Below are 23,032 nucleotides of genomic sequence, written 5' to 3'. Positions count from 1 at the left end.
AAATGGGACCTCGGAAACTTTGCATCTGGTGATGTGCAGGTGGGGTTTTGCATTCATACTGCAAGGTGCAGATCCGCTTTACTCCTGGCACTCGGCACATGCTCAGAACACCAAGGTCAGCTTTTTTTTTGAAAAAAAACGTTATTAAAGAGTCAAACCATGAGTTTCATAGGCCAAGAGAGTGCAGATTATGAGGGCAGCTAGCCAAGTGCAATATTCACTCTTTACATTTATACTGCAGCGAATGCATATGAAATCATTTCTGAAACTATCTTGGTAGTTTCAGGATTAAAGCTCCAGTGGGATTCACACTGCTTCGGTCTCTATTTACACAGTGCATTGGCAGTCCATGTATAAATAGAAATGCAGCAATAAACACATCTAGATTTATTTTTCAAATGCCACGATTGAATAACTAGTTCTTTTGTGACATATTTCTCACAAATTGAGCTGCTTGAAAATATGTTCACTTGTGAGCTCTGCATTCAGAGCGACAGTTTGGTTTCCAAGTCTTATTTAGATTTCCTTTGGTCTTTCTTTTACTAAGCCAGAGGATTTCTCAGTTTTGCATATTGAACGATTTAAGCTCTGGCATCTCATTTTGGAAGGCTGCATCAAGAAGATATTCTTTCTTCTCAGTCTCTAATTGCGTTAAGAAATCTGCACTCGGATCTAGTGGTTTGTGTTTTCAAAAAAGATTGCCCGTAAAAATCCAGCTGTGTATAAACTTCAAACATCAGCGATATCGACTTGAGTCGGGCTCTTTTAAATATTGTTTCAAACAACTTCCCCGTTGGGCAGATGGACATTCTTTAGTCCTGTGAGCAACAGAGCATTTTGTATCCAGTAATTATGGATGTGAAGTTTCAAGATGAATCAAGAGAGTGGCAAACCGAGATTAAATTCAAGAAGAGATCTGATTTCTTTAGAATATGATGTCTTACACAGTACTCACTTATGTATTATGAACCAGTGCCAACTTAGGTGAGACCAAAACCAGGAGCAGGGGTTTTCATTTCAGTGCCAACAAGCACATGCCAATGCAAACTGGTAACAGACGCCAAATCATTTTTTCTCTTTGCCTCTCCGAGTATAGTACCAGGCCAACAATCTCTTCCCTTCTTCTGGCCACCGCTTCCTCCCTCAGCACACACACCCGGGCAAAGTGTCGCCCTTGGTATATAAATCTTTCCCCACTAAAAACGTGGATTGTGTGTCTGTTGTACACACACTCGCAGCGTGTATAAAAACAAAACTAATTTTACAGCTGCAGAGCTGCCCAGCAATGTAAAAGTTCTACTCGAGAGAAGGGAGTTTCCCCGGCTATCCTGGCCAACAATCTACCAAATAAAACTGTGTGTTTTTTTGTATCATGGCTATCTGCGAGACACTTCTGTGGGCAATTGGGCTGCTACATTAGGCCACAAATCAAATATAACAATCCTTGCATTTGATATAGCGCCTTATCCTATCTTCGAGACGTCTCAAAGCGCTACACAGTATATACTGTAGAGGGAATTGACTGTATATTTTCCAACGATCCAAAAATCGCAGAATCAAGCCTCAAGATAAAACAGGACAGAATCTCGCTCACACCTGCCGATTGATACAGGTTTAATAATGAGATGGCAGTGGTACTATACTACCATGTGGGGACCTTTCAGCACTTTAAAAGGCAAGTGTATGGTATTCTACGGGCTAGTATTGTACGAAGTGAATCTCATGCTGGCAACATAAAACCTCACCAAGCTTAACTCCTAGAACAAGTGCTGATGGTTTAGAAGTGGAACCTCATGTAATTTGCATGATTACGCTTTTAAAATAAACCTCCCAAGTAAATTGAGATGAAAGCCTCATTGAGTCCTTTTGATCTTGGGGAATGAAAATGTTGTTACCTAACATCACAAAGGTTTTTTTTAAAAAAAAACTCTCAAAGGGAAGGGAATTTCTCCCAGTGTCCTGTCTTATAATCCACCAAATAAACTATGTTCCCAATTTTTGATTTGCTGGAGATATTTTACATGCTGTGATATTAAACTAATGATGTAAAGCAACGAGAGAATGCACAAAGTGGAACTCTAACCAGTTTACAACATTTCAGTATCTGCGGTCCTGTAATTTAAAATAAGGCAAACTATAATTTTATCCAAAGTAGTCTCGACATGCAGTGCATGTTCTCTACCAGACTTGGAAACAAATATATGTTGGTTGAAAAGTCTATCTTGCAAGATGCAGAATGCTGAATGTCATCCATCTGTATTATAATTGGCGTAGGACTCAAAGTCCCAGAGCTTGGGTCTGAATTTCCTTTTGTGTTGAGCATAATATTACAATGTTTTTACAGTGTAATATTTTTATAGTTTGACCCTCTAGCTACCACAGACAACACACAGGGAGGGAGGGGACTACTGAGTAGTATAATCTCAGCAGCTTGTGGAGAACCAAGTGCCTGCTGGCGAGAGTTGAACCATAACTCAAAAATGTAAGCAATTTCACAGGAGCAATAAAACAGTCATTTTGAATGATTTGACAATGCTTCTGTATTGTTAGCATAAAGACATTATCTTTGTCTGCAACATTAGTCATAACAACAATCAATCTTTAAACAATAAAAGTATAATTTATGAGCTCCTCGATGGAAACTATGTTGAGATTAATGAAAATAATGCCCAGTATTAGAGGGCAACAATTACATTAGCTCGCGCTTGAAAAGAGATGCTTCTATTCCGCTGTGCGCAATTGGCTGCCGTGTTTCCCCCACAGAATACAAGTCAATTCACTTTACAGTATATTCTGTGAAGCGCTTTGAGACGTCTGGAAGACGTGATAAGGCGCTACATCAAATGCAATGATTATTTATTATTATACACTTTAAAGAAGTTTATAAAATTCTAAATAGGATTGAAACAAACAAGCAAAGAACAATACTTTCAGGTACTCCAAGACAGCAGACCAAGAGAGCTCAGTGATAAACAGCAACTTCAGGATAGACACCATAAGGATAATTAACAACTGGAATGATTACCAGGAAGGTTGGTTGAGGCCAGGACTCCAGACTCACTTAAAAAATGAGTTGAGCTACATCGGACTGTCATCTTCGACCAAGTGAGTTCAAGTCCTGATGTGGGGCTTGAACGCACAATCTTCTGACTCAGAGGTAAGAGTGCTACCACTGTACCAGACTGTTATGGACCCAAAACAACACATTATATCAGAAACTCTGATATAATAGCTGTCCTTTTTGACGAGAACTATTAGTGACGCCTAAGAATTATTGGAGGGTTTAAATCACCACTGCCCTCCACATCTTTCTTATCTTTGCTTTTGTTCCTTCCCTCTTCACCAGTGGTGGCTGCTCTCTGAGAGCCTGGGACATGGTAAAAACATAGAGACAGGAGTAGGCCATTCAGCCCCTCGAGCCTGTTTCGCCATTGTATAAAATCATGGCTAATCTGATCAAACTTCCTGAGCCAGTGCTGAACGAAGCTCGTACAACTGATGTCTCAAGGGGACCAGAGAGAACATGCGCAGAAATCTACTGATTAATTCTTCCAATATTCGCTGTTTACTAAGGCTCAGGTATTCCTTGTTCCTTTCACACAGTTTCCCCGAGTGGTTTGGGCAATAGTTGCTTCTGAGAGTCAGGAAGTGGTGAGATATCCGATGGATGAGTCACCATTCCCACATGGAAAGTCTGTGTTATAGTTTTCAGCGTGAGCGGGACCCAAGTGAGCCCCATTCTCTGGATAAAACCAGGAAATAATACGAGTTCAAAAGATAATGAAATGCAAATTTTACATGTACAGTTATAGGGTTGATTTATGACGGGTTAGCGTCTTGAGTGCTTCAATTTGGGTTGTGTAAAACCATTCTGGAATTGCAACTACACTGACAAAATAGATACTTTATACTACATTTGTGGTTTAATTTCTGATGACTTATCTTGGTGCAGGACGGTTTCATCGGTAATCTACAGGAAACACTTAATTACTGAAAGTCCTTGCAAAGTAATCACGCTTCATCAGAATACAATAGTTTGAAACATTTCAGTGAGCTCAGGACTGGAACTCTTTGGAATATGCGTGGAGTGGAGTCAACGATCAATTTTATTTGGGGGGACTGTTGGTCACGAAGGGATATCTGGCTTTATTTACGCTGCACTTATACTGTCAGCAGTATTTATGTATTTTTCATCAAGTCTAAGGAGCTTTGAAAGGAAAATGAGTCAGCAAGCAAATCGCTGTTAAAGTGATATCATTATATTTTGCCCAAGGTAAATCATTTCTCATTTATCTTCCTATTTTTGTGGATTTTTGGCATCAAAGAATGTATAATAAGAGCCACCCCAGTTGTATTTTCAGTAGTCAAAGCCACATGACATGACTTCAAGGATGAAGCATCTGGTTTGTGGTCTAAAAGTTGCTATTACCAGGTAATTTATTCAAGTGATTATTTTTGCAATGCACTATCATGTTATGCATTATATAGAAGGTCAATTGGTGTGAACGAAGTTCAATGCAGGTATTTTAATCAAGGGATTGTTCCAGTAACGTTGGACCCCAAGAACGCAAAGATGGAGCTGTTTATTTTAACTGACTGGTCTAAATGGAATTTACAAGTTGCTATTTCTATTTCTTATAAAACGCGGACACGTGGAAACTTGTAATGCAGTTTCCAGCTTGGAATCACTGAGCAAAATGCCGGAATGTACACCATCTGCTCAATCCTAACATTTCGGAAACATTTCCCTGGACTTGCTCGCACCCAACTCAATGGTGTGGCATAGTACATAACATGGACATGTACTGCGTTCATGAAAATATTCACTCAGGGATGATGAGGCTATTTTTGAAGATAGTTAGCGCAATGCGAAGTTCTATTTCAATTTTAGAAAGTATATCTGGCCAAAAGTGGTAGATTGAGAGTCGAGGGGCAATGATTTTGAATCAATTAGTGCATTATATATTTGTACTCCAGTGCTCCAAAATGCTTCAGAATTCTGTCCACACTCTGGCTCGTCTCTCTCTCTCTCACACCTTTCAACAGGAAGCCTGCCTGATTTTTCTTCCCTCAGTGAGACAAATTATAACTCCTCCAATTATAACAACAAACTGCTTCCCGCACCGACAAAAGCGAACTCGGTACAGACCAGGATTTGAATCGTATATAGCCGAGTGCTACATTGAGCAGTGACAAGCTGGGGCTCGTATCTTGAAAGAAGGCGACTCAAAGGGCACCTTTGTAGAGGTGCATAAGATTTTAAATCGGATTGAAAAAGTAAACCCAGAATAATACTTTATCATGCACCAAGACAGTAAAACAAGAGGGCAGAGGTTTAGTCGAAAAGGACACCAGGAAGTGTTTTTTTTTCCCCTAGAGGGTAATTACCAAGGACCAATTGGTAGAACTGAAGCACCCTTATCCTTATCAGACTAATGTGATAAATTAAAGTTTGCATGATATCTTTTGCAGCTGGTTCGTTAAATACTGTATCTATCTGTTTTTAATTTGGCGTCCCTAGTTCTCGGAGCAAATATTGAGTTCATTTCGACTCGCGCTACAAAGTAAACAAAATAGATCCAACAAAAGTCTGATGTTGACAGTGGGCGACAAGCAATCTGCATTGCCTACCTTTCGACCCGACAGCCCTGGAAGTCCTAGAGCACCAGGATGGCCTCGATCACCCTGCAAACAACAACAACAAATTACATTTGTAGAGCGCCTTTCACGTCAGGAGGACGTCCCAAAGCGCTGGCACGAACAAAATCTGCATCTCGAAAACATTTAGGACACGGGCGTATTCTACCCAGCATACAATTTCCAGTACAATTTACGTAATCCAATCACACTTTGTAGATAAGTAATATTTGTATCAGTGATTGCACTGGTTTTAGAAATAGATTGTTAGTGACTAAGCATCAGTTGAAGGAATAACAAAGGTTCTAAAGGCACAGGCGATGAATGTGCAACATCAGCTACTTACACAAGCACCGATATTCGTGGAATTAAAGCACCGTTAACTTTACTACGCTAATAACGATCACTGACAAAGCACAATGATGGAAATCTCCACAAGGGTGGAGGGATTGTTTTGGTATGAATTCCTTGATATCAGGAGAAAATGTGGGAAATGGCATTAAAAACATAATAATAATAATCATTGAATTTGGTAGAGGACCTTTCACATCGGGGAGGAGTCTCAAAGCGCTTCACAGGATTCACTCTAGATAGAGTAGTCACTATATATGGTGTGGGCGAATACAGTAGCCAATTTGTACAAAGCAATACACCACAAACAGCCATGCCAATGACCTATTTTTATCCAGGGTTTGTTGGCTGGGACTCTGGGGAAGAAACCCGTTCTCTTTTTGAACAGTGCCATGGGATCTTTAACATTTTAACAACGGAACAGGCTGAAAAGGATCTTGGTTTAAATAAAGGACAGCATCTCCAACAGCGCGCGCAGCAAAACTCCAGCCTGGACTGGATGAATTGAAAATCCTCAAATGGGGCTTGAACCTACAACTTTCTAACATCAGAGGGGAGAGTGGCACCAGGTGAACCAGGCTGATACCCAAAGAAGTTGCTATGATCTATTAATATGAGTGAACAGGAAGGACAGGCCCAAAAGTCTTCTTTTGTTCTGATATTCTTAGTATAAATGAACATTTGTTTCAGCCTTTGTATTTTAATAGACTAACCTTCAGTCCATTTGCTGCTTTGCCTGGAGAGATGCCGGGTTCGCCTTTCAGTCCCTGAAAGAGGATAGGATGAGAATGAATAAACAACAAAATTACATTTATAGAGCACCTTTCACGTCGGGAGGACTGGACGATCAGGGGTCAGGACCCGAGCATGGGGGAGGGTTGGGGTAGGGGTGAGGGAAGGCAGAGAGGTGGGAGGGCAACTGAAGGCACGATCAAAGAGGAGGGTCTTGAGACCGGCCTTGAAGGAGGCGAGGGAGGAAGCGAGGCAAAGGGACCGTGGGATGGAGTTCCAGAGTGTGGGGGCAGAGAGGCTGAAAGCCCGGCCACCGGGTGGGAGATATGGAGCAGACCGAACCCGCTGAACGGTGGGAGCGGGCAGGTTGGTAGGGAGTCAGCAGGTCAGAGAGGTAGGAGGGGGCAAGGCCATTGATGGCCTTGAAAGTGAGTCATGTGGAACCACCAGGTTTCCCACTACTTTCTGTAAAAACAATAAATTGCTCTTCATTCAACAGCATTTAGGAATGACTTCTTAAGATGATTATTCATGCTCGAGTATGACCTGATTACCAAGGCCGTGGTTCATATTAAAATAACTGAAGAATAGGTGTTCGGAGATCAGAAATCTAAAGTTCCACACAGTAAATCTTTGCTGACTTTCCAAGAGCAGGGCAGACTTCCAAGCTCTCTTCTACATTCGTAATATTCTATCATCTGAACTCTAGAGTTGATAAATCAAGACATACTGAAGGAAAACATCTTGATTTTATTATGAGAAATAGGACAATTTCCAGTTTTAAATACATTTTAGAGATTGGAAAATATTCAGATTCAAACTTCAAGTGTGTCTGGACAGGAATAGTATCTTCCTGCATCTTTGAATAGACAATCCCATACTCGAGGCTGCCCCCCTCCCCTCCATGTAAAATTGGTTATTCACTTCATGGCTGTTTGAGGGACATTTCTGAGCGCACATTGTCTGCCACATTCACCTAAAAATAGAGTCACCGCAATTTGCAGCTCCACATCAACAACAAAAAAGTCTTGTTTATGTAGTAGTGCCCTTCACATGTGGTAGAGCCTTGGAGAGCTCTTGCCAAGCAGGGAGAAAGGAATGGTGACTACAGGCACGGTTGAAGAGGAAAGTATTTGAAGACGGTCAAAGAGAGAGCAAGATGGAGGGAGGGAGGCAGGGAGTTGAACGGTATTGGTCGGTGGGGTGGAGAGGTCGAGGTGTGTGTAGAAGGCTCAAAATGGCTGAACAGAGGAAGCAGGTAGAAGATTGGCTGTGAGCAGGTTGGAGAGTTAGGAGGCGCCGTGACATGAAGTGATTTGTGGATGAGGTGTGAGGATTTCGAACTCAATCAGTAAATCCTGTGAAGCACTTTGAGATGTTAAAGGCGCTCCAATCAAATGCAAGGTTTATTATATCTTTCTTGAGCAATCAGCTAAATATTATTAAGTGAATTTCACAATTGACATGCTAGGGTAAAAAAAAATGATAACTCCTACAGATGGTGACTTGCTGGAATAAAGTTTTAAGAGGCCAGCTGCTTTCCAATCCTCACCGCAGAAGCCATTCTTCATCAAAAAATGGGCATGATAGATAAACAGACTAGAAACCATGGGGTCATCATCACTTCCAAGGGCATGACTGTCATTACTGGCTATCCATACGCTAGATACCTTAATAGATCACGCTGTATTCGCTATATATATTTTAGAATAATAGAAAAAAACACATCCGTTGACATAAGAGAGAGACCCATTCATTTACATTCTTTCTCCTTGTGAAATTTTCGTCCCCATATGGCATGGTTATGCTGACAGATGGAAAGTGGCTTCATTAATAATTTCCAGATTTAGTGGCCCATGCATCTGATGAGTAAGTTTCATGTTGTTCTTAAAACATAACTGGCAGCAAAAAACCCATTCAGGAACACAGCCAAATAAAACAACTAACTTCATGACAAAGTGTATATGAATGTTACCCATTAGAAGGAATTGAATTTTCAGTCAATTCATTTGAAAGCAAGTGACAGACTATATTTTTAGATGAATGTGAGTGATAGTATGGATATTTAAGCCAGGCAATACTTACTTAGTAAGTATTAGTAATAGTAAAGTAAAATCTAAATATCTTACAATCATAACAGTATAATTAGACCCACATTGCCTACCGGCCTATTTCTACAAATGAGACCCAACCATATGTCCCACCTCTGAAATGTATTTAACAGAGGTCAATTTTAAAACACATGCTTTTGTTCGTAAATACTTGCCATGTGTACAGAATCAACGATGCAATATTGTCAAACAATTCCTGTACAGCATGTAATTAATTGTTTGAACTACATTTGGAAGTTACTAGAATTTATGGTTATGTTGTCAATTTCTTGAGACCATAAAATACTACACATCTCGTGTACATCTAGTTTTAAGTTCAGTTAGTGAAATATGGCAAGGCTTGAGTAACAGAATGACATGGAATGATACAGCCTGGAAACCAGCCACTAGGATCATCTAGTGTATGCTGGTGTTGATACTACAATTGTGGCATTTTATATAGCACCTTTCAAGTCAGGTCCACGTCTTAAGCACTTCACAGCACTTACCGTGGAATGCTGTGACTATGAACCATTTCTAAATTACAGACCAACAAAAATAAATGATTTAACAGTGCAAAAAGAATAAAATGAAAAGTATGCTCGACAGGAACAGACCCAAGAACATGGCTGCACATTTGCCAAAACTAATTCTGGCTTGTTTTCCAATTGTAATTGGGACTAGAACAAAATCTCTGGAGATTAATTTCTTACATTTTTTTTTCTCTTATAAGGTTCAATGCTCGGATTGGAACAGTCTGAAGGAAATATTACTGTGGCTGGTTGGGATAAGTTGCAATGACTACAACTGATCACTGTTTGGAGAAAAGGCAAGCGGTATATAGATTCTCAATCCCAAGGATATTTTCAAACACATTTTTAGATTAGATCTGTCATTAAGTGATTAGTCAAGCCAGTCTGTTGGAGCCATTGAACAACATGGTCCTTTATCTAGAAATAAATCGGCACTACACTTGACAATGTTCATCATCGTGTCTTGGAGCGCTGCACACATGTCTGGCTCAGGAATGAGACTATCAAAACCACCGTAGAAAATCAACTTGATTCCAATCTTCCATTGCCAGCCATGTCCACTTGGGAGCCAACCCAGTCTCAAAGAAACTTACATACACTTCAAAAAGGATTGTTTCTACTTTGTCATGAAACACTTTAAATTCTGCAACTGTAATCACTTTATATATCAGTGCTACCACTGAAATTATTAACTTGGATACACAGTCAATTCTCTTTTTTGCTCTGTAATGATCAGAAAGAGTTTGCAATGAAATTTCCATTCTAGTTTTCAATTCAAATGTGTATGATTTTCACTAAATACTGTATCCATATTCACAATTTATATAAGCAGCAAAATAAGTTTTCCAAATCTTTTTTCTTTTTAATTATCCTCATAATAGAAACAAAACCCAATAGCCAGACCTCTGGCTCAATCAATCGGTCAAGCTTTCCATGTACAATGACAAGAAATGTTATAAACGACTCTGAATAAACTGGATTTAATTGAAATTGTAGCACACAACTTTATAGTCTAAATCTTGTAAATGTTTCTATTCTACAATACTATTTGCCAATACTTCCTAGAAAGCAAATTCCGCTTAAGGTACCGGTATATACACACCTGCCAACATCACCCAGAAGTTTAATGTTATCTCTGAAGTTCAAGATAATGGGATTTTGACTGTAAAATACTTCCACATGTTAGTCTAGTACAACACTGAGAAATGTCTTCTTCAGTTTAAACAACTATGTGCAGAGAGATGAGGCGTCTTAAAACAGGAATTATCTCTTTCATATCCACGAATCTTCCCAGAAGGTTTCAGCGATCTGGTTGGAAGCTCCTTGAATATGACTGCCACCAAAAACTTTCCAGTCTTCTATGACTAGAGTGAATTATGTGAGACTGACTGACATTCTTTAAAGCACGACATTTTCGCACGTACAATAACTACAGTTGATGCAGCCAGTCAAAACTGTCCGTAGCCAGGTGACGAGCTAAAGCTTTCACTCATTATGCCTCACGTGACACTCCAGAAAAATAACTAAAAACTATCAAGGCTAACCTGTCATTCTAAACGGAAATGTCAAGGCATCTTTTGTAGCCAATTGATCTTTTCGATCACCATAAACGAAAAAAATCTTCAAACCTGCTCCTGACAGGTATGTCGGCATACCACACTAATGTGTCTGCCTCGGAACTCATTCTCTGGCCCGATACCAAAACCTGAAATGGGCTTCAGTCAACATCACTGTTCAGAGTTTGAATCTATTAAACGTGCCAAGTGCACATTGCTTCTGAGTTCACTGGCTCTGAGGTAAGGCATCCCACCACGTTGAAATGCTTACAGTATAAGCTGTACACTATAAGCAGTCTGTCTTGATAGAAAGCTCTTGAGCTCGGATTATGCGATAATAATCCTTGCATTTAATATTAGTGCCTTATCACATCGTTGAGACATCTCAAAGCACTTCTGATAATATAATATGAAGTGGTGTGCATTTTGTGGGCAAAACGCAGCAGTCAATGTACGTACAGCAATGTCCCACAAAGGGCCTTGAAGTGAGTGACCAATTTTATCTTGGGTCTGTTCTCAATTAGTTGGATTTTTAACTTCCCCTGAACAGGCAGGTGGGACCTCGGTTTAACACCTTATCTGAAGGACGTCGCATCTGACGATAATAATAATCCTTGCATTTGATATATCACCTTATCACGTCGTTGAGATGCCTCAAAGCACTTCACTGGATATACTGTAAAGTGGATTGACAGCATTTTTATTAGCGAAACGTGACAGCCTATTGAGCAAAGCTCTGTCCCACAAACAACCATGAAGTGAGTGACCAATTTTATCTTGGGGGATTGTTGGCCAGGACACCGGGAGAAACTCCCTTCTCTTTTCGAATAGCGCCACGAGATCTTTAACGTCCACCTGAACAGGTAGACGCTTGATGTTTAATGTCTCTGTTTAATGTCTCATCCAGAGGACGGCACCTCCGACAATGCTACAGCCCCCCCCCCCCCTCTCAGCGCTGCATTGGAATGTCAGCTTAGGCTATGTGATTCTAAGATGTGAAGGTAGAATATCTTATTGCCATTATGTAATGTCAATGAATCTATATTCTTATTATCTGCATAAAATCTTGCTCTGTCTCTTGTGAAGTCATCAGCACTCACTATTTCACGAAAATCAACGCAAATGTGACATAAAAATATATTGATCACAATCTGCTCCAATAGTTTCCATAGAATACTACAGCACAGATGGAGGCCATTCGGCCCATTGTGCCTGTGCCAGTTCTTTGGAAGAGCTACCAACGTGTCCCACTCCCCCGCTCTCCCCACTCCAATCATACTGATGACGAGATACATTTTATAAATGAGAAAGAAAGTTTGCGTTGTTTGCAAGATGCAAGAACGATTCTGTGTTGGAAGAATGAATCAGAGAATCTGATTTTTTTTTAATGAGTTGGGACTTTATCTGAAGATTTTTTTTTACCTACCTTAATACCAGGGTAACCCGGGCGGCCTGGGTTTCCATGAGGTCCTGGAGCTCCCTTTGAAATGAAAACAGAAAATAATCAAGACAAGAAAATTTTGAACATGCACAGCTTCATGATGTCAGCTCACAGAATAAATATTTAACGTTTACATGATTCTGATGGGTAATAGATGAGAAGAAACATTTTCATTCATTGGAATGTTTCCAACAACTGGATACTGAGGTGGAGACCATAATAACATCTAAAAGAATCAGAAAGCATTTGAAGTGGATCTATATTAAAACAAGGAGTTGGGATTACAGTAGCTAAATCAGTAGTGGAGTTAGTACAAGTATAGTGTGAATGCTAAATTATGCCATATTTTCTATGATTCGACAATGGGCAATGTATATTTAATAATCCTTAAATAATAATCCGTATATTTGGTATAGAGGCTTATCACATCGTCAAGCACTTCATAGGATACACTGTGAGTAGTGTTGCTTTGTGCATTATGAATTATACATAATGCATTATGAATGTCTGTTTAGCCAATTTACTATTTTGCCAATTTCTGTGGATTTATGATTGACTAAGTTAATCCATGGTAAATCTGTTTAAGGGTTAAATCAAATATAGTATGATGATTATTTAGTCGAAAAAAAAACTATGTTGATTAGTTTGTTTCGACAGTCTGTTTAATTCCTTGTTATCCAAACTACACACACACACACACATTCACACCTGGGAATAAAATCAATTATTATAACTCTATTGGCTATGGTGCAACCTTATGTTAGTCACCAGATCTGTGTTGATCGATTGCTTGACATGGTGTTTCCAAGATAATAACCTTTATACTGTAGGACACTCTTCACTTGGCTCCCAAGAATTATTCAATAATGATAGTGGAGTGTGGCCAAAGATTGTGATGCTCTGCTCGCATAGGTTTTACTCATGGTTTTCTACTCAGTGTTTGGAATGAAGGAATTGAAAGAATTCATAATAGTAATGTGACCACAAAAAAAAAAGAAGTCCGCATCAGTTGTGCCAATACATATCCCAGCTTGCTAAAATTCACACTACATGACACTCGACTTTTTTTTTTTTTTTTTTGCTTGATTGTAAAAACTGAGGAGCCTGTTTCCAATAACTTCTGCCAGAATCTGTATCACATGTGTAAATATGAAATTGTATTCATAGGATTTATAAATCTATTTTGGTCTAGAATGGCTTTATCCGTGCTGAAAATAGCAGCCTTCCGTTCTCTGAATAAAACGGCTTGAGAACGCATAAACAGGCGAGAATAAACTGTACTTCACAGGTCAAATTTCAGTCACTGCTTATGAACAGCAACACATTTATATTTCGCCTTTTACGTTAGGTTACCCTAAGGAAATCGGATTGCTTGTCGCTTTTACATAGCACCTTTGACGATTAAAATATATTAGATAAAGAAGGGGAGGCTGGTTTGGTGTTTAGGTCCTTAAAGTCTAAGTATGGATCTGCACTCAAAGTATAGAGAAGCATAAATGTAAATTCCTTCGATTGGCTAAAACATTAACCTGAGCCTGCTTTTCTGTTCAGGTAAACGTTAAAGATCCCACGCCACTATTCGAAAATAGAAGTGAGTGCCCTGGCTAACAATTCCCCAAATAAAATTGGTCATGACTGTTTGTGGGACATTGCTGTGCGCAAATTGGCCGCCCCTTCATCTCATCACTGCAACTTAAAGTAAATTCCTGCGAAGCACTTTGAGATGTTTCAAAGGCGCAATAAGGCACAACATCATATGTAAGGATTAAAGATTATCGTCCTGTTTCAGTTACTCTGTGTTGACCAGTATAACTGTGTACAATATTACTCTCTGTCCTATCACAGTGTGTAATTCCATTTTATATGAAGCAATATGCCCGGTTTCAGCACAATAACAATGAGGTTTTAGGCTGCAAGATGACAAGTAGTGGGCGTAGGTGGAAAATCAAGAGGCACGGGAGATTAGATTTATTCCCCTCCGCAGTGCGGTGGATATGGAACAGACTCTTAATCAAAGCAGCTGATGCTAAGTTGATTAACCCTGTCTAAATAACTGGATATGCATTTGCTTGGGAACAAAAACGAAAGATATCGGGAAAAGTGCAGACTGAGCAAAAGACATCCTCCAAAAAGGTACCACAAATTCTCAATGTGGGGGAGAAACAGATAAATCTGGGGGTACAAATACACAGTTTGTTAAGAGTGGGATTACAGGTAGAAAAGGCTGGGTTTTATATGCAGAGCCATGGAATATTCAATTAAGAAAGTGATGAAAAATCTGTTTAAGACGTTGGTTAGACTACAGCTGGAATATTGTTTTGAGTGCCACATTATAGAAAGGATATTAAAGCTACAGCTTCTTGGAACAGCAAACACCGACACAAAACATGAACTGAATGGCCTCCGCTGTCATACATTTCTCTAGTTCCATGGACTTAAATACAGATCACACTAATGTGACTGTTGAATTGTGTAATCATATACTGCGTTAGAATAAGGGGATGCTTAGTGTTGGAACTGGTTCAGATAGGTCAGCTGCAACAAACTGTTCAGTCAACCTGACAGATGTTTCAATACTAACGCGGTTTAATGTTATAATATTTCTACAGTCCAATCTTGAACCATCGCAAAACCGGCCAAAATGAAACACGATCCTCCCAATATCCAGCCAATTCTCAACAACTATTGACTCATACAGTGAGTTTCCTACAATCAGCTGAAATAACTGCGCTGCTCTTTATCTCCAGATAAATCTCAAGAACACTTCAGAATATTCGCTTCACAATGCCGTCCGTCTACGTCGCGAACAATTTCACACATCCAGTTACCGTTCACATCTCCGGAAGTTTGAGCGCTCAGCACAAGTACGCAGACCAGATAATTCTCACTTCAAAGCTGGAAGTTGAACACGCAGTAGATTGGCGGCGTGAACAGTATTTAAGACAGCTGTGATGTTACAAATGATTCTGAACGGTTCAGACTGTCAGTATCAAACTGGTGTGTAAAAAAAAAAGCAGATTTGAACAAGGCTGGTGTGAACCGCCTGAATTCAAACCCAGCTGGCGTTAACATCTTGATCTAATCCAGCCGGTGCGAACACTCTTATTTCGATCACGTTCATGGAAGGAGTTATATCGGAAGCCCTCTCGAGATATCTATCTAGTGTGAGCAGCCTATAAACAATTTAAACAGTCAAAGCTGTTCAAGCAACCACCTCAATAAACCATAATTTGCATTTACGTCGCACTTTTCTCATGTGTCTCGATGTTTCAAAAACTCCTCGACGATATTTTACCATGAAATGTAAAAGAGGCTTTCGTTTTTTTTTTTAAGATTTTATCACTCCAAATGGAAACAAAGCCCGTAAATTAACAAAAGAGCCTCTGTTCCTTTTCACAGTGATCAGAATAAATCCTTCCACCTTTCAATATGTTCCTACTTGCTGACCGAAAATCCATTCGCTCATCGTTTTAAACACAAGAAACGTTTTCATTCTGGTCGAAAAACACTATTTTCTTTTTTTAAAAAAAAAAATGTTTGGATGCCTCGCAGGTGACCAGGCCAACTCCTTTTTCAAATATTTATTTAAAAAAAACATGAAAACCTACTTTCTTTTACACAAGACTATGTGCTGTATGTGCCTTGTGGAACACTTCAAAATTTGTGGTCATGATAATGACGTGAGCCTCATTTTTAGTCTGATTACAAATTAACATAAAGTTAATTTCCTCCTCCAATTTACTTGTGAACATTAATGGATAAAAGTACTGGTAATTAAAATTCCCCACGTAAGATGGATTCGATGTAATCAAGTCTCAGCTTCCAGCTGTGGACGTCTGAATTCATTCAATCAGCATTTCTGAAATAAGTCACTGAAGATGTTTCACTGTCAGCAGACAAGCCATCTTGTTTCGGCAAATGATTCTGCGTTACAGGAAGCGATTAAAAGAAACCAAGGATGCTCAATGATGGTTTGATCTGTTTTTACAGAATTGACACCATCCTGAACTCACTGAAGAGCCCCATTCGTGCTTGCACATTCGTGCCTATGAGGTCAATAAGTGTCTGTCAGTGGATTCCTGGGGACCTGCCGATGCTGTGGCTATTTTCACAGTTTCCCAAACTGCCAGTCTGCCCCTCCTCGTGGCTTTCTTTCTTTCTTTACTTCTCCCAGTTTATTCTATTCAACATTCTCCGCTCCAATGAAAACAGATTCAGCTTCTCCCATCACTTCTTCTAACTGTAGCCCTTCATCTCCGCAATCATTCTCGCAAACCTCATCTGCATCCCACATTTTCATAACCTTCCGTGTTCCTAACCTCAGTTCTAATTGTTTTAACATGAAACAGTAACTCCAGCCATTTGGAGTAAATGTCAACTAGATTGGATTAGTAGACTTAAAACACACTTGGTTGTGTTTGATGTAATTTGAGGTTTGTTCAAGTGTCGGATTCTGAAAGGCAACTGTACAGATATAAAATACTGAAAATAAAATCAAAATGACAAGTTACTGCTAAAATTACTAAGAGAATCAAATTGAACCACTTACCCGAGGTCCTCTTTTACCGGGTATGCCTGGGTTGCCTGGAGAGCCAGGGGGGCCCTGCGAAGAATAACAATCTAATTAGTATATACTACAGTATTATAGAGCCATCATTTCATGTTTCAGTACAGCAATTAATTACTAATCCTATTTGAGGTGACAGGCTGTAGAGTGCTAGCCAGAACACCGACTTTTTTTTTCCCCACAGAGAATAAAAGGTTTTTCAGAAAACTGACTCAGGCTTGACAAGTTCATCTCTTAATAAAGACTTTATTTGTGAAAGGTCAATCTCTGCACTACGTGAAAGGGTGCAGAGCTCAGTGATGATTTTGCTGTTTCCCCAAACCACAGAGTTGGTATTGCTGATGTATTTTGCACAGGTTCCTCTGCAGAGCAATCCAATTTTTTTTTTGTTTTGGGGGAAAATGTCTGAATTTGCTTCTAATAGAAATTGGGGCTTAGAAGATACAGATTTATTTAATAGACTAGAACACCGTAGTTTTCTGCAATTATCATTGTTAATGTACCTATGACTAATTTGAGAATTTGACAGGTCAATAACAAGTTGTATATCTTAATTGCTATATTTTTGTGTATGTACATGAGTGCACAAACTTTCCCACATACAGCAAGACAATACTTATGATAATCATGTTTCCACATCAAGGCTGAGATGTAGGAATGGAATATCCGTGAAAGCTTTTAATTGCATAGTACGTGCAAAGTTGCAAGATAAATACAGCGTTAGAGAGACACTCATGCAAAACACAAAGTCTGTGTGAGAGTGAGGGAGACGCACTCACACGTACACACGAAGTCAGTCAGAAAGTCAGTGTGATCGACTGACCTGCAGAAAGGAGGAGAAAGTGTGTGGCAGTCAAAAGCAGTTGGAGAGTAAGAAAGGTGAGTGTAAGGAATTGGTAGAGTGGAGATGAGTGAAAGAAGAAGGAAAGAAAATGCCGACAACTGTGTGCACTATAACTACACTATAACTTCTGATGAAAGGTTACATCCTATTCCACATGGCAACCTCATGCCCACACTGTTTCACTTCCAATCAGTGTAGATACTGGCCTCGCTACGATATAAATATGTCTGTCGTACACCGCATGTCTACATATTTACATTTTGTCCTTCACCGTTGACTTAAGATTTAGAAACATAGAAACGTTGATGCACGAGGAGGCCACTACGTCTGTAACACTGGTACCCATTTTTCTAAGTCACCCTCTTTCATCACTACAGGCTGATCTCATTCTAACACAGTGATATGGATCTATAAAACCAGGGGCAAGATATAAAATAGCCACCTCATATGTGCAGGAGTTCCTCGTGGCATCATTTCCTAAACATCACAGACGCCCACTTTGCACAGCAAATGCATCTGGATTGCACACTGGACATGCAAGCTATGTCCTGGAAGCCATTGCTGGGAGCTAAAGGTGTCATGTACATCCACGGCTACGTTATGCCGGTTATACTACTTTTAAACTCTTTCCCCATGTTCCTTAACGTGTTTACTTCTCAGGTCCGTATCCATTTCCCTTTTGAGTTTCTCCTAGCGTCCTGGCCGACATCCCCCCCCAGATAAATTTGGTCATTCAGTTCACAGCCCTTTGTGGAACATCGGTGTGCATAAATTAGCTGTTGTATTCTGCTACAAATACATATTTATTTTAAATGCATTAACACTTAGCCGGAAAATCATAAGAAAAAATAATAATAATATTTTCGCCCGCAAAATAAACAGTCACCGCTAATTCCACCTGTCCTGAAGGAGGTTACTCATATTAAGGTAATGGTCACGTGGGCCATGATGGCCCTCTAATAATTGGTCACCAAAATGTTCTTCAAATGAGCATCATAGCGACCATCAAAATAAAGGTCGTTCTCATCAGAGATGCACAAGATTTTAAAAGGGATTGAGAAAGTAAATCTAGAACAATACTTTTGAATGCACTGAGGCAGCAGAAGAGAACACGGGGTCGAGGATTCCAGAGAGGAATTTCATGACAGACACCAGGAAATATTTCTTTACCCGGTGATTAATTAATGCTGGCACAGATCACCAGGAAAGGTGACTGAAATCAGGACACCGGACACTCATTTAGCAAAGAGGCTTAATCCTGGGATGGGCAGATGGTGGAGGGGTTGTTCTGAAAGGATGGTCCAAAGGGCCAACTTCATCTGAACTGACCCATGTGATTTTAAATCTAAACACAGGCACTACCTGCAGCAACTCGATTTATTTTAAACAAAACTCATGTTGCAAAATACTACCAAACATTGTCTCACATGAATCCTGGCATTATTATAGCTAAAATCAATGGATTCATAAGCAAGCAAGTAATCTGCAAAGTCAATGTGTTCCAAATTATTTAAGACCATACAGAAACTATAGCTTACCACAACAAAACCCCTTGCATTTACCCCAAAGTCTATTTCATCTGCTCTGACCATCTTGCCACATTTGCCCCTGCTATTAATAAAGGCATAGGTTTGAAAGATAAATTATTATTGAGAATAATGTTAGCAACATTTCCAAGAAAGGATCTGCCTTGTCTCACATTTAAATTGCTCCAATTTAGAACGCCAAGTTACCCAGGTATTCAGATTTCTAAACAAGATACACATTAAAATTAAATATCTGAGTTCCGAGTCTTCGCTTTGATTCTATAATTCTTCAGCATTTTGGACTTACCTCTCCTACCCCTGTGAGACTGCATCTTGGGATTAATAAAATTGTATTGGCAGCATAGCTCTTGCTGACAGATGCTGGCATTCTTCACTACCACCTGGGGATCTGGCTGGCTGCCTGCACCTTGTCAACCAGCTTTCACTTTTTAACACATGATTTACACAACCTCAGCATAGCCCGATGAACGCAAATCTGAACGGACTGCATGCTGCTCAATGGAACGGAGAGGAGAAAGAAAAAAGGGCCCGTCTGCCAAATACCTCGTGCCCTGAGCAATCCCTGCCGATTACATCTCAGGCAAAAAAAAAAAAAAAAAATCCTTTGGAAAAAAAAAACTTACCCACATCACTTTATTTTAATGTTGAAAAATGTCTGTCAATGTTGTTCACTGGGAATGTTTGATATATAGAGTAGTTACTCCATGTCAAGATACAAATCAAATTCCTTTAGTTTTGAATGTTTCTAAAAGAAACATTAACGTAATGGGCAATATTAAATTCATAATAGTTCTTCAAATATTATGAATTTATTTGAAGAAGCAGTAAACCCCTCTCTGTAGCCAAGTGGGTCAAAACCTGTCAAAGATTAAGTGTGCCTCAAATTCGCTTCTCCATCATTGACAGAAAGAACCTTTACAATGCATAGAACTAAACAGAATTACACGGCATGGAAACAGGACATTTAACCCAACTATTTGTGCTGGTGCTCATATCAGTCCCATCTCTCTCCTTTTCTCTCATATATGCATCAAGTTTTATCTTAAATGCATTGATCCTTTTTGCTTCAACCACACCAGTGAGTTCCATATTCTCATTACATCCAAAACACGCTATTAGATCTACAATTATCTAGTTGACATATATTTATGCCCTCTTGTTTCAGAGCCACAAGTGGAAACAACTTTATCGATGCCCACCTTATTGAATCCTTTCACAATCTGAAACACCTCTATTAGGTTTCCTCTCACTTGTCTCAACTCTGGAGAAAAGCTGCAGTCTATCCTGATAACTATATCCACACGTTGCTGATAATATCCTTTGTAGATCTATGTATTCTCTCCAATGCTACAATATCCTTCCTGCAATATGGTGACCAGAACAACTATATATTATCAACGGACAGAAAGCTTTCTGCTTCCCCTCAAGCAATATTTAAATGGAAACCATATCAGGTTTTTGGGGTTGCTAATTTGTCAGAAAGCAAAGCCTTGGCCAACCTTGGGAATCCAAAAGTTGGCTTTATTAAATCTCAAAATGGTGAATCGTTAGATTCTTCCCATTTTTGACACCGTTGGCCCATTTTTATGGATGTAAGATCCAACTGTAAGGAATACCACAGATAAGTAAGATCCAGTCGTCATCCAACTGACAAATTCAATTCCAAAAGGGATACTAATATTCAGAAGAAGCCTTGAAGAAATGTGTCTTTCAACTCCAGTACAAAGGCTAATTTGACCACGCTCAATTATCACAGGGAAGGTTCTCAATCTACAAGTTTTAAAAAATCTAAATGGCTCTGGATACCTGGTCCATTAACCCATGGAGCCACCAGACACAACCCGATTTTTAACTCACAAATTGATTCTCTCCCCTGGTAGAGATAGGAGAGAATTTTAACTTAACGAACCAAGCCCTGATATCACTATCAGCTATGGTCGTATTTATGTCTTACCATTGGTCCACGGTCTCCTTTTGAACCTGGAGGTCCCCTCAACAGTGGATCACTTGTATAGCTTTCCATGCCAAAGGTTTGGAATTCATCTGAGGCAGCAGGTGTTACAGGTATAAGAGTATTGGTATCTCTAGTGTAGTGTGGAGTCGTTAGTATTAGTTCAATTTTCTTTTTTGCTGGCTGTTTGTCCTGCCTTCGCAGTTGGTCTTCTACATATTCAACAGTAATTGCCTTCTGTGTCCAAGGTTGACTCTCAGTTGATTGGTATTTTGGCTTCTTTCTGACTGATTTGGCCCAAGCTGGAGTTGCTATCATTTTTACAGTTGCTTTGGTTTTATTTTTGGTGTTGTCTTGTTCTGTCCGGTTATCAGTATGTCTTTGGTTGATGAGTTCTCCCTGCCTCTGCATTGTTGTGTTTTCCATTACCAAGTCTGAAATTGTGCGGGATAGCATCGTGGCAGGTGTTGGAGGTGGGAATTTGACGTTCAGAGGAGCTTCAAGAAACTCAGTGCTTGGAGGCAATGTTGGAGCTGCTGGTTGAAAGTGGGAAGTAACAATGCCTTGGTGACGTTTGAATAGCACAAAAGGCAAGGTCGTGGTATTGTAAGTTGAATGTTTATTGGTGAGGTTTGGTAATCTCTCTGTGCCCGTCATGGCAGTTCTCTCTGTATATCTGTCACCTTTTTGGGTGGCCTCCTGCAACAACAGCGGTGAAGGCGAAGTCACAGAGGAATTGGGAAAACGTGGTAATAGAGGAAGCAGTGGGAGAAGGTTTAGCCGATAGATGTCTGCCTGCCTGCACTGTTTTTTTATGTATTTGCAATAGTTATGAGCTGCCTTCGCAGAGGGATAAATATCAAACTGACAGATGGCTCCTTCAAACTGAACCGAGTTTTGGTTCATCTTTCCCAAAAGAAAAGAACCTTCTGGGTCTAAAGAATCTTCTTTTCTGAAATGCAAGTTCGCGTTAGTACGATTTTTCCCGCAAGAAGTATACAGGGTGACCTTTCGGCTTCTGATGTCAATGGCCATGTGGTGCCACTGTCCATCGTGTACGTCATAATCAAAATATACAGACTGTTTGTGTCCCACGTACACAATGATCTTGCCTGGTATAAACTGTACGCCAAGCTGCAATCTTTTCTTCCTACTCCGAACGGAAAATAAAAAAGCATTGTTGATGCGGTGCGAGCACAGGCTCAGAACAAAGGCGAGGTTAGTGCCGTATGAGGCGGGGATGAGTCCTGCAACGGGAGTTTTGATGCGAGCCTTCTGAGTGAGGATGACGCCCGATTTAAAAGGAATGACCCCCCGAGGTAAGGAGCGGGATGTCGTAGGTGGCGCTGACAGTGTTTGTGCTTTTTTCCCAGTAAGGCCCAGCCTCTGGAGAACGTCCACATCTGGAAAATAAAAAAAAGACACATGCGTGAAATGCTAAACCCACATTGATCAGGCCCACTCCATTCGTCTCTGTTGTTCCTTCCTGGGACTATTCCAATAATCTGATTACTAAATTATTATTATGAGTTATTAGATAATTAGCGTTCCGTCCAACATGAAGAGGCCTATAATAAATGCAAGCTGTTGTTATTAAAATTCTACCCGTTCGTTGAAACAGAGGGTAAAAAAATTACAAGTCCCGTGCTAACAGACCAGACGCACTGTATCATTGCAAAATACACTACTTTTATTTTCTCACAAACTCGATGGTCTTGGAAGTAATAGCGATAATTGATTCATCAAAATTTCTTAGGATTTGAAGAAATATCAATCGAACCGT

At 39.8% G+C, this 23,032-nt stretch overlaps 1 protein-coding gene across 2 annotated transcripts in view; it reads right to left on the bottom strand.

Moving 5' to 3' along the window:
* The window catches only part of col27a1b (collagen, type XXVII, alpha 1b), a 167,294-nt gene that overhangs the window by 125,840 nt on the left and 18,422 nt on the right, over positions 1-23,032 (bottom strand). For both annotated transcript variants that reach the window (XM_042337353.1, XM_042337354.1), the window contains exons 3-7: positions 21,253-22,652; positions 16,890-16,943; positions 12,326-12,379; positions 6,702-6,755; positions 5,632-5,685 (exon numbers count right to left, since the gene is read on the bottom strand). In XM_042337353.1, coding sequence (XP_042193287.1) covers positions 5,632-5,685; positions 6,702-6,755; positions 12,326-12,379; positions 16,890-16,943; positions 21,253-22,652 — 1,616 coding nt within the window. The remainder of the gene's footprint in view (positions 1-5,631; positions 5,686-6,701; positions 6,756-12,325; positions 12,380-16,889; positions 16,944-21,252; positions 22,653-23,032) is intronic.

The sequence above is a fragment of the Callorhinchus milii genome, unplaced genomic scaffold (genome assembly GCF_018977255.1).
Source record: "Callorhinchus milii isolate IMCB2004 unplaced genomic scaffold, IMCB_Cmil_1.0 Scaffold8, whole genome shotgun sequence".
NCBI classification, from domain to species: Eukaryota; Metazoa; Chordata; class Chondrichthyes; order Chimaeriformes; family Callorhinchidae; genus Callorhinchus; species Callorhinchus milii.
This window is presented reverse-complemented; position numbering and strand designations above follow the sequence as displayed.